At 43.2% G+C, this 13,219-nt stretch overlaps 2 protein-coding genes across 2 annotated transcripts; both read right to left on the bottom strand.

The window, feature by feature from the left end:
- Positions 1–3,751: 3,751 nt before the first annotated feature.
- Positions 3,752–4,255, bottom strand: LOC147483456 (uncharacterized). The gene has a single exon (XM_086579568.1). It carries the CDS (start codon positions 4,253–4,255, stop codon positions 3,752–3,754), a length of 504 nt encoding a protein of 167 aa, XP_086435694.1.
- Positions 4,256–4,621: 366 nt separating this feature from the next.
- Positions 4,622–5,536, bottom strand: LOC147483455 (uncharacterized). Its single transcript, XM_086579567.1, has one exon. The coding sequence runs from the start codon at positions 5,534–5,536 to the stop codon at positions 4,622–4,624; it is 915 nt and encodes a 304-aa protein (XP_086435693.1).
- Positions 5,537–13,219: the final 7,683 nt, after the last annotated feature.

Here is a 13,219-nt window from a genome sequence, read left to right as displayed (position 1 = left end):
CCTCGGCACCAGAAGACGTTCCCTCATACCGTTCCATCTCCACTTGGGAAGATCAGTACACATCCCCCTACTCACCTTCCGACAACATGGATGTCAACAAAGTCAAACTATTCGATAGTGATAGTAATGGAGATGATTATGTGATGGAGGTGCCTTCCACTAAGGTGCGGGCTCCTCATGACGGGCCTCCAACCAAAAGGCAACGGACCTAGGTGTCTGAAGAACCAGCCTCCACCACTTTAGCCGTCCCTTCTACAGTCTCCTCACCCTGCCCATGCCGTGAAGGTAAAGACCCAACTCTACCTGCCGACCCGGAGTCATCGATTGCAATCACCGAGGACTTCTGCCCCATATTTAAGGTGAGCAATCGCAAGGTGAACACCATGGATTCAGCTCTGGAAAACCCGGCCGTGGCTTCCTCCTTATTTTATGGTGCCCATCTGCCTAAAGATCTGGCTTATGTGGATGAGGGGTCGTTTGAACAGCACCGGATTTCTCTGTACACCAGCTGAGAAAAGGTACATTTTTTTTTTACTACGTTCTTTCCTTGATCTACCATCCTCTTCGATCTTAGGTGAGCCTGGACATCTCTCGAGAGTCTCTCGAGAAGGAACTTCGGCGGCCCTATCGGATTATGAGCTGTCTGTGCACGCCTCTAACTAGAACTAGAAGCTACCAATCTGGACAAGCTCAAGGCCTAGGACGAACTGAAGTTTGTGGAGTCCTCCCACTAACAATACATGGATGGGGTCAACGACCGCCTGAGCCATCAAAGGGAAGTGCTCCTCTAGCAACATCAGGAAAACTCGGATGCCCTCACTCAGCAGCATCAGGATGCTTCCACAGACCTTCTGCAGTAACACCAGGTGGACATGAGAAAGCTCCATGAATGCTTCAAACTTCTACTTGACAAGAGGGTGGCAAAGAAGATTCAAGAAGAACATGCGCGACTTCTCCAAGAAGAGCGCCTTCTTCCCAAGAAGTCAGCCACCCCCGTACCTGAAACCCCTGCTATCGCTGTGGAAGATGTGCTAGCCGACAAGGTGGCCAATGAGCCCACCGTGATAGAGAGGTCAGCGGACCAGGAGGTGGCAAATTATGAGACTACCGCGGTAGAAGTTGTTGAACTATACCTGCACCTGAGATAGTCTAGGAACCTTTCTCTTGGTTCTGCGCCTTGTATTTCTTTTGTATTATGGCACTCTTATGAAAACTTGTAATCCGTTGTTTGTTTCAAACTTTGTCTTGCGAATATTTTGTTTAATATGTTGCTTGATTTCACTTTGCTTAATGTGTTTGTTCCTTTATCCTTTGATCTTTGCTAGCTGTTGGAATTACAAATTACCTTTGCAGAAAGATTTACATGCCACTATTCCTCCTCTTAGACCCTTTCTAATTGTATAAGCTGGATATGTTCGTGATTAACCACTTGACACCTCACTAGTGTACTCTTGGGACCTAACTTCCTGAAGCCCTTCTACTCCTCACTAGTTTCTTTGTGTTGGCCGTGCAACCTGTCATAGACAACTCTATTTGCCCCACATGTAGTTTGTATTCCTGTCTACGAAGTGATCATCCCACTCCTCAGGATCTATCAGGCCATGAAGCTGATTGGGGCAACTCACTTTGCCCCAGGTTCGATTCAGACCTTGTGTCAGTGAAAGGCTCGTCCCCTTCCCTATCTCGCTATTTGATTGGCCGTGCAGCCAATGTAGGAACCGTTATGGTTTCATGTAATCGACTACAAACCGCGAAAACCCATGCGTAGAGGAATAAAGGGTTCTCACGATTTTGGTTAGAATCATTACCTAAGATCAGCTGTGATATCTCTGAGAATATGAATCAGCAACCGCTTGATCATCTGTTAAATTCATATCCTTAGAATGACGTTGTGTGGGCAACGATCTTCTAACCCCTTCTTTCTCTCTTAGCCTCTCTCACTCACAAAGTTAGAACCGAAAAATTGGAACACACTTTTCTTGAGCAATCCTTGAGTATTTCAGCCAAAGAAAGAGGGGTTTCTTTATATAGGCTACAACAGGGACCATGAGGAGAAATTAAGGTTAGGTCTCCTGACGGGCTTGGGCTTTCCATGTTCACCCAGAACACACGGCCCAAGTCCGTCAACAAATGGCTTATTCCACTAAAGGCCATTGTTGCACTACCGCCCTAATCCCAAATTACGTTTATGGGCTCCATATTATATGCTCATTGATCTCCCCGTGTTTAAGATATCGAATGTCGGTTGATTAAGTCAAGGTACTGACAACTACATTAATCAACTTCTTATGTCCTTGAGTAGTACCACTCAACCTCATTGTCATGTCAGATTAAATCCACCTACAGGGTTTACATGACAATCCTTATGAGCTCCTCAAGGGGACATCATCAACCCGACTTCCTGCGGGTCACGAATTCCTTCTATAATCAACAACACACTTTACATACAATGTCATTACCCAATCCATCGAGTTTGTTGATTCACAAATGAATCTCACTCATTGATGATTTAAAGCAATGTACAATGCATGTAAATGCCCGTTATTATATCCAGATTAAGAGGACAAGCATCAATAATAACAGAGGTGTTTGTTCTCTTATATAGTCAGTATAAAGAGAAACAACCTCACTTGGTCCTGTTCAATACACACAAAGTGTACTAGTTTAATCATGTAGTCAAGATAGACTAATACCAGATTATACTACAACCGTACTAATGGTTTGCCCAAATCCATCTAGGTTGTGAACGTTTACTTATATTTTATAAGGTACTGATGATATGATCTTCTGTGTGTCACCACACACCATATTATCTACAACATAAAGTATTAGACGCATACATATAACTAATAACATATATAATATGCATAACATTTGCCCATATGATTCTCATTCAAAATATAAAAAATTAGAGTTAATACAAAAGTAATATTTTTAGTATATAACCCTATCAGCCTGATGGGGAGAACTCTATTTGCCCCAGGTATAGTCTATCTTTCCCATCCGTGAAGGGCTCATCCCACTCTGCGGGCTCTATTAGGCCATAAAGCCTGTTGGGGCAACTCATCTTGCCCCAGGCTCGATTTGGGCCTTGTGTCAGTGAAAGGCTCGTCCCTTCCGTTGTCCCTATCTTTGATTGGTTGTGCAGCCTAATGGAGACAACTCTCTTTGCCCCATGTGTAGTTTGTATCTCCCGTTCGTGAAGGGCTCATCCCACTCCGCAGGCTCTATTGGGCCATGAAGCCTGTTAGGGCAACTCATCTTGCCCCAAGCTCGATTCGGCCTTGTGTCAGCGAAAGGCCCGTCGTCCCTTCTGTTGTCTCTCTCTTTGGTTGCCTGTGCAACCTAATGGTGACAACTCTCTTTGCCCCATGTGTAGTTTGTATTTCCTATCCGCGAAGGGCTCATCCCACTCTGCGGGTTCTATTGGGCCATAAAGCATGTTGGGGCAACTCATCTTGCCCCAAGCTCGATTTGGGCATTGTGTCAGCAAAAGGCTCATCCCCTCCGATGTCCCTCTCTTTGATTAGCTATGCAGCCAGATGGGGACGAATCTCTTTGCCCCAGGTGTAGTTTGTATCTCCTATTCCATGGTCTACAGTCTGATTTGGAAACCTTTCATTATAAGTGATATTCTTTTCTCAAAAGTGTCATTGTATTATATATTTACGAACAGCTCCAGTCTCTTGCTCTGGATATCCATTACATTCAAGTGTAATTTTTTTTTAACATTCTCACATTCCATGGCTTCTCAATTAATTTGCCCTCCACTGTTCGTAACTTGTAGGTGCCCTCCTATGTCCACCACGGTATAGGTCCCTTGCCAATTTGGACCCAGCTTTTCGTCTTTCTCCTTCTTAGTACTAGGGGTCACTTGACGGAGCACGAAATCTCCTATCTGGAATTGCCGCGGCTTGACTCTCTTGTTACACTGCCTCTGTAAGCGTCTGTGGTACTCTTTCAACTTGATACGGGCAGAGTCTCTCCTTTCTTCTTCCAAATTCAAATCCCCTGCCAGTATGCCCCAGTTCAAACCCTCCTCCACAGCCTTTGTTCGCGTTATAGATGCCACCATCTCTGACAGAATCACTGCCTCAACGCCGTAAGCTAGGGAGTAAGGGGTCCCTCTAGTGGTTGTCCGAGGTGTGGTTCGGTAAGCCCAGAGGACATGATTCAACTCATCGGCCCACACCCCCTTCTTATTTTCCAACTTCCTCTTGAGGTTGTTAATTATGGTTTTATTGGAGGACTCCATCTGTCCATTGCCCTCGGGATTGTACGGGGCCGAGAACCCCTATTTTACCTTGTACGCTTGCAAGAAATCTGTCACCTTTGCTCCTGTGAATTGAGTCCCATTGTCCGCAATGATGGCATACGGCAGTCCAAACCTACATATGATGTTTTCCCATAAGAACTTAATTATCTGCGCCTCCTTCACCTGCTGCAAGGGTATGACTTCTATCTACTTGGTGAAATAATCAGTAGCTGCTAGCATGAATCTCCTCTTGCCACTAGCCATGGGTAGTGGTCCTACTATTTCCATCACCCACATGACAAACAGCCACGGACTAGATACGTTATGCAGGGATTCCGCCGGTGCGAAGATCAATTGAGAGAATCTCTAACACTTGTCACACTTCCTAGCAAACTCCACCGCGTCTCTTTTCAGATGGGGCCAAAAGTAACCCTGTGTCAATAGCCGATGTGCCGTAGTTCTTCCTGCTGAATGGCTCCCGCAATCTCTTTCATGCAATTCTGCTAGCACCTCTAATGCTAACCGCAGCCCGAGACATTTCAACAGCGGCCCATTGAAGTTCATTCGATACAACTCTCCTTCCAGCAGAACGTATCTCGGAGAAGTCTGTTCCAACCTTCTTCTCTCTTTCTTATTAGCTACCTCTTTCCCAGACAAAAAGCACTTGATAGGGTCCATCCAACCCCCTTCTTCCTCCGTGGTATGATATACCTCTATCGCGTCCTCTGTGTTTCGTTTCTCCAACCGCCCTACTTTTATCGTTCTTTCCTCAGATCCAGGTATCGCTGCAGCTACATAAGCAATGGCGTTTGCATGTCTATTTTCACCGTGACCCAAATGTACAGACCTGATCTTTGTAAACTTAGGTGACCTTTTGTGCAACACCTCCAAATACCTTGCCATTCGTGGGGACTGTGCAGCGAACCCTCCATCTGCTTGGCACACCACTAAGTTCGAGTTGGAATACACTGTCAGCCCTTTTACCCCCAAATCCTCCCCCATTTTTAATCCCGCTATCACCGCTTCATACTCCGATTCATTACTTGATGCCATGAACCCTAGCTTCATGGTTTGTTCTATTCGGTTGTTATCAGGCGTAACCAATACAACCCTTATGCCGCTGCATGCATCTGTGGCAGATCCATCTGCGAACACCCTCCACCCATTCCTCTTATCCCATAGGTCTAGAAGTTCCTGCTCCATATCCCTTTCAGACTCCATGACCATCTCTTCTCCCCAAGTACGGTCATCTGTGGAGAACTCCGCCAGAAACTCTGCCATAGCCTGTGCCTTCTCTGCGGTTGTTATCTAATGTTGTATCTCATAAGAACTCAGCATCACCGCCCATTTTAACATCCTACCGGAATTTTCTACCTTTAATGCTTGTTTCAGAGGCAGGTTCATCACCACCAACACTGAGTGTGATTCAAAGTAGGGTTTCAACTTCAGGGCCGAGCATATCAACGCCAAAGCATACTTCTCGATTCTACTATATCGCGTCATGGCATCCAATAATATTTTGCTCTAGAAATATACCGGCTTCCCCACTTTGTCGACGACTCGGATGAGGACTGAGCTAACTGCGTACTCCATGGCGCCCATATACAAATACAATTTCTCCCCCTGCTTTGGCCACGATAACAAAGGAGCCTTGCCCAAATATCTCTTCAACTCTTGGAACGCCTCCGCAGCCTACACTTGTCAGAAGATTTCGAAATGAATCTATTTAAGGCCGCGACCCTGCCAGCTAGCCGCTGTACTTCCTTAACGTTCTGCGGCGATGGCATCTCCACCAAGGATCTTATCTGTTCGGGGTTAGCCTCTATTCCTCGATAAGTAACAATGTAACCCAGAAACTTCCCCGTGGTCACCCCGAATGTGCACTTTTCTGGATTTAGCTTCAAATTGTGCCTCCGCAGTGTCTCAAATGTCTCTCTTAGACCTTCTAAATGCTCCTCCTCCAACATACTCTTCTCCACCATGTCATATATGTATATTTCAATCCCTTTTCGGATCTTGCTTTTGAACATTTTCTCTCCCAACTGCTGGAAGGTGGCCCCAGCATTCTTCAACCCAAACGACATCCTCGTATAACAATATGTGTCGCCTTCCACCACAGAGGCCGTCTTCTCCTGATTGGGTCCGTACATCGTGACTTGGTTGTATCCCATAGATGCATCCATGAATGAAAATATTTTGAATCACGCTGTTCTATCCACCAATTCATTTACTCGCGGCATGGGATAATTGTCTTTGGGACACTCTAAGTTAACATCTGTAAAATCGACGCAAATACATACCTTTCCATTCTTTTTTGGTACTACGACAACGTTGGACAACCAGTCTGTGAATTCCACTTCTCGTATTATTCCATCTCCTTTCAACCTCACGAATTCCTTCAGCGTACGTCGGCCTAATGCTTCGCATCCTTTGTCTCATCGGCTTAGCATCTTCCTTCATGTGCAAACGGTGACATGTGAATCTTAGGTCTAATCCAGTGACATCCTCAATTACCCAAGCAAAGACATCCTTATTTTTGGACAAGAACTATACCAACTTACTCTTCCACTCCTCAGGCTAACTTGACCCTACCGACGTGAACTTCTCTTCCTCTTCATCACTTATATTCACTATTTTAATCTCATCGAGGGTCTTCGGTCCCACCGACGACTCCGCCTCCCCTTCCACAGAGGCACACTGTAATTACTATGCTTGCTTCTTCTTGGGGTTTGACGTTTCTCCTTCTGCCCCACAGACCAACCGCTTCACTGTACCCTGATGACTATTCTTGGTCGTCACCTGATCGCCGTGAACCTCATACATCCTGGTTGTGGTGGGAAACAGTATCACCTGGTAGTATGTTGATGGGACCACCTTCATCTCTTAGATCCAGCACCTTCCTAAAATTACGTTGTATTGTAAGTTAGAATCCACTACCATAAAGTGGGCAAAAACTGTCACCGGACCCGTCATCACGGATAATAAAAGTTCCCCCATGGGCTCCGTCATACTCCCATTGAATCCATATAAGTTGGTTCGCGGAGGTCTCAGCTGCCTTGGATCAATTCTCATTTCCTCTAAAGCTCCTTTGAACAACAAGTCCACGACACTACCACAATCAATCAACACCCTCTTAACCATGTAACTACCCATCGCTACCGTAATGACTAATGCGTCTTCATGGGGGGAATCAATAGCTATAAGATCTACACTGCTGAATACAATCCTATCTCCTTCCTCCGTCGACCATGACTTTAGTCGCAGCCTGTCTGCCACCTCATTGATCTGCTGGATACTCAGGGTTCTCCTTATCTTTTCTCTATGAGCATTGTGACTCAGAACCTCCCCGCTAAAAATCACATTAATGGTTCCCAGTATCCTGCCCTGGGGCGGCATCTGCTCCTCATTCTGTGTGCCCCTCACAAACTCTCTCATCTTCCCTTTCTCTACCAGCCTCTAAACCAACCACTTTAATGCGTAACAGTCATTAGTCTCATGATTTCGTACCTGGTGATATGCGCAGTATAGTTTGTCTAGTATCTCTATCGGTGTGCTCCGCGGTCCTTCATATCCCTAAAGGTTCTTAATCAAGAGCAAGATCTCACTCAGCGACCTATTCAGCGATGTCTGCTCCATCTCACATTATGGCTTTCTCTCCCTGTTCTCCTTCCTAATCCCTTCCTGGCTTCTTCCAGACCGTGAGAAGTATCCGTGGTACCCCCCACTTCCTTTCTCAGACGTCTCTGTTCTCCGGTGTTCTTTGTCTTTCTCTAAAGATAAAACTGCCTTCCCTGACCTCCTGGAATCTTTCTACATGGTATCCTTATACCTTATATATTTCTCCACCCATTGATACAGCTCGTGCAAGGTCGCGATCTCATTCTTGGCCACGTACTGATGTACGCCTGTTTCCAGTCGTAAAACTCTTTCAAATGCTATTACCGCGGTTCTTTCATCCATGTTTTCAACCTTTAATGTCTCTGCTTTGAATCTGCACAGATAGTCCCTAACTGACTCCGCGGATCTTTGCCTAACATTGAATAGAGCCGCGATGTCCACTACTCGCCTTTTCTGATGTATGAAGTGATCTATGAACACTTGTTCCAACTCATGGAAATTATTTATGCTTCTAGCTGGCAATCTGTAGTACCAATCTGACACCCCTCCTTTAAGACTAGCCAGAAACATCATACACCGCAGCCCATCATACCGAGCCTCTTGCCAAAGAGGCATCTACTGTCGGAAATGGTGGATGTGATCCGCCGGGTCTCCTTTTCCATCATATCTCTCAAACCGGGGCTGATTGAAACGCTTCAAAACCTCTGAAGCCCAGATGGCGTCTGCTAATGGATTACGATTCAAACTGGCCACCACCTAGCTAGGTACTCCTCTGCGACCCTTCGCCTGCTGACGATTCGTCTCCCCATCATTGTTTATAATCTCTTGAACTTGCTCCATAATCAAGCCGGTCACCGGGTTTTCGACAAGATCCGGCGCACCTTCTTCATTGACAGACTCCTCACTTACTTCCTCCCCTGCTTCTTCCTCCGCCATTTCCTTTTTTCTCCTCAGTTCGTCGTTTTCCTCTATCAACCTCATAATCTCTCCTTGCATAAGTCTTGTCTCTTCTGTTGTTGGCTCATCTACTCGATCTCCCTCTTCATCACTCACCACCTCCGGCGATGGCTCCTACACTACTACCCTTTTTGGTCTGCCTACCCCTCTCTTCACTCCTGTTGCCATTTCTGAATTGTTTTGATCGGTCCCCACAGACGGTGCCAAATGTATGAACCTAAAATATCACACTCTCCTACAATTCTCTCTTTCTCTTTTCATTCTCCTTTTATTTCACTCCAATGCGGCCTCCTATTTTTTTCCTCCTATCCCTTTCTTTTTATACCCCTTCCAGCCTTCATCTAGGACGTCCATCTGTCTTCCCATCCCTCGTTCCCCTTCTTTGCGTACACATGCCACATCTGCGGCTTAGGGTTCCACGACAACGATCCCCTACTCCTCGAGTTCCCTTGTTATGTTGCACTCCATACCATTCTCTGCTAACCTGGTCCACTTTCCATTCTTCGGCCACTATAGTTTCCAATTAGCATATTCACCTTGTTTCCATGCTAAAATGCCAATTCTTTCTGAAATTTCATTACGTTTCATAATCTGCAAAAACATGAAAATACAATTAATTTGCATTTATTACACACATAATTAACCAATATATAATGTCTCTATGGGGTTTATATTACAGTTTTGGGTGCTTATCACACCACCCCCAAACAGCATTTTGATTGTCCTCAAGCAAAGAAGAGACACTAAATAGATAAGTGGCAAAAAATGTGTAGTCTAAGCTAATTCTCGTTTCGCAGAGTGCGATTATATTGACCGTATGCAACAAGGCCTTAAACAACTAGGTATTCCCTAGTGGACGAGTTATAGCCTCGTGAGAGTTTACCAAAGAAGATTCACAAACTTCACCTATAATATAATGACTCAGTAACAAGGATTTGTTCCCTTAGTTAATCTCAGATATCTATACATCTTATTAGCGGGGAACAAGAACTAATTCCTTTGAAACTTAAATTAATAAATTCACAATAATTAAAACATCTACATATGATCATGCATGCAATGAACTGTACAAGCAGGGCCATTTCTAGATCCTTTAGAAAGCGTCCTTAAGTGGGTTCTCATAGGTATGTGGCGAAACAAAATTTCTCTCATAATTTTCACTCAGGATTTTCTTACTCCAATGTGCAGTAGGCACACGTTTCCTCACATACTCAATGACATTTAGAAGAGTCAAGATCGATAGATCACAACTACTACTTATTATTACACCACCCTACTCCTAATTAAGCTAGAGGTCTTTATTAGGTATTATAAAGCTTAGGTGGTAGTGTAGAAGAAAATAGAATGGAAACTCAAAAATACGATAATAATGAGAGAATATGGTCTTCAAAATTTAGCACTATAGAAATTCTTTGGTCTTTCTGCTTCTACTTATGTTTCCATACTCAGCCCTTTTTAGCTTTGAAACTCATTTTGATTTGACTTTGAGAGTTCTAACTTTCTTTTTCTTTTCTTTTTGGAAACTTATTTCTATTTTTCTTTTCTTTTCCTTTCTGAAGCAAGTAACTGATTTTTGTTTGGACTACAGGTCTTTTCTCTTCACTTTTGTACTTTCATCCTATTTCTCATATGCATCAAATAGGTGGGTTTATTTTTATTTTAGGGTTAATAGATGGGTAAGGAAATGTTGGTGAAAAATGAAAATGGCTAAATGAAAGGTTCAATGGGGCGACTAGCAATAAAATTTGTACTAGTATGTATTTATGGCTATATCGATCTAAAGAAAGCCTAAATTCTCTTCTAGGATTCGGATGGTGATAAAGTAAGTAGACAGGTGATTTATCTACTCGAAATAACTACTCTTCTGTGTCATTACTCATAAATCACTCATGTCAACACTTTTAGGCTAGAATCTCATTGGATTTGAAATTAAGTAGTCTAACCGTGGGTCCCAGAAACTTACTGCTAAATACAGTCAATGATACTCATTGCATGAATGTTCATGAAAAGATGAAAAATTATTGCCTATGTATTAACCTAAGTTTCAAATAACAAATTCTTATCCTAGTGCTAAGGTGAGATTTCTAGACAATTTTCATCACAGAAAAGGAAACAAGACTTTGTCACTAAATACGCTTACTTAGAAAGAAAATAAAGATATATACAACCTAAAAATGCCAAATTTATGGAAAAAGGTTCTAACCACCCCCAAACAGAAGGACACTTTGTCCCCAAAGTGTAAAAGATATGGGAAGAAGATACCTTAGAAACTTGAGCAAAAATTTAGCTAACACACTGCAACAAAATGTTCTTTGATCACAGTAGATAACATACAAAAAGAAATTTGAAAATAGCACACTAATGAAAAGAAAACAAACAACATACAAAGAAACAAACAAATACAACAAAAAGGGAAGAGCATGCCAAATACATATATATACAGCCCACAATGGAAATTCAAGTAGCATCCAATCTAGGATCATCATGTGTGAAGTGCCACTCTTTAGCATCACACCAGTTAATAATGGCCTGCCATAGGCTCCATTTTGTAGCTCCAGATCGGTCCAAGCGTCATAGCATTTTATTATTATCTGGGTAGCACGAACCGTTCTTCAAGTACCTTGAACAACGTTCACGCCATACCCGGAACCGTAAAGAACGAATTATTTTATTTGCAGGACACATGGAATCTACTGTAATACATATGGATATAGCCTCAAACTACCCTATCAGGGGTTGGTCTGGGTGGAATCCATTTCCCATGTCCCTAGTAGGTAAACATATGACAGCCTACATGAAATCTTTTTGTGCGCAGCAATAGCATAAATGTGAATTGTAAAATACATGAGTATATATACATGTTGAGTTTTTTAATGTCGATCCTCAAGACGAATCCCATTTTGTGGGCTGAACGGCGCGGTGGTGAAGTTGGTTCCGCTCTACTGGTGTGAGGCAAATGTACACCTTATACTGGCAAGCATCTCCCAGCGGTTGAAGACCGGGGCAGGAAGCCGTTTGACAACGCATACACCACCTCATCTTTTGTGCACGTCGTTTACGAGCAAAAGAACTACGACCTTGACCTATCCGAGATGGGTAAGATTTACACCAAATGATGAGTTGAATGTCAGTTGGAAGAGAGTAGAAAAAAGTAAAGAAAGAAGGAGGGGAAATTTTGGGTGCCCATCTTGTACCATAATTCACGTTTGCTCGACTATCAAAAAACATTTATACTCAGTTCTGAAATAGAGTTGTTGTGGACTAAGACTCTCACGCTTGCAACCACACACTCCAAGATAAATTTGAGAGACTAAGAGAAAGGTGGGCCTGGGTAACAGAATGGTGCACTTCCTTTATATAAGAGTGGAATATAGTACACCGAAAGAAAAAGACAAGTCGTTTAAAGTCAGATTCTCGAGACTTTAATTCAATGTGGGGTTCTCAAAGATCAATACACAACTTATCATATATCAACAACAGAAAAAGTTGTGGGTCTGTCCAACTAACACGTTTTTCACCCCCAAACAGATTAAGACACCAAGATTTGTTGCCTCGAGATTTAGTAGACCGAAACCTAAACGAGCATACACTTTTGTTTTTCTCAAATGCAGTGGGATCCATGTAGATGATGGTGAGAACAAGGATGGTCAGAAAGAACATTCAGGAGGTATATATTTTTGATAAAGTGGAGATGAAAAATATGAGAAAGTGGGTTTAGCACTAAACTCATTGAAGGAGTGAGTCTCTACTATTTCGCATTTAAAAATGAAATGCTCCCGTGGTCGTTCTTGGCTAAAACGTTCTCGCTAGAAGGATTGAAAAACTCGTGAAGTACGGGAGACGCGAGAAAGTCGAGTGCAAAAGCAACTTTCTTTTTAAACGGCGGAGGATGGAAAACCTTGGTGGTAGAAAACCGGAGGGTTTCTAGAGATGGTAACGTGCTGGAATGGCAGTTAGCTAGTTCCCAGAGTTCCATATCAGTAGAAACTGATAGATACTCGATGCAATTTTCAATTGGTGGATCAGAAGGATCAGTTGGATAGAGATTTATAAATTCCTCCTCTGTCATGTCTTCTTAAAAATTGTGACTTATCTTCTTCCACCATTGGTGTTGAAACCAATAAGGAAGTTATGACATCGTTCGAACTATCGATCATGTTTATCTTTTCATCCAATGATTGGGTTATCTTAAAGACTTAATCTCAACAGATTAATTCCTAAAAGACAATATTATGGATCCATCACAACAGTTGATGATGGCTTTTGCAGTTGCGAGGAAGGGGCATCCTAAGATGATAAGGCTAGAATAGGAAGCAACTTCAATGTCCAGAATGACAAAATCAACAGGGTAAGAAAAATCTTAGACCTTGACGAGGACGTTGTTCACAA

Source organism: Coptis chinensis, chromosome 8 (genome assembly GCF_015680905.1).
Source record: "Coptis chinensis isolate HL-2020 chromosome 8, ASM1568090v1, whole genome shotgun sequence".
Lineage (NCBI taxonomy): Eukaryota > Viridiplantae > Streptophyta > Magnoliopsida > Ranunculales > Ranunculaceae > Coptis > Coptis chinensis.
This window is presented reverse-complemented; position numbering and strand designations above follow the sequence as displayed.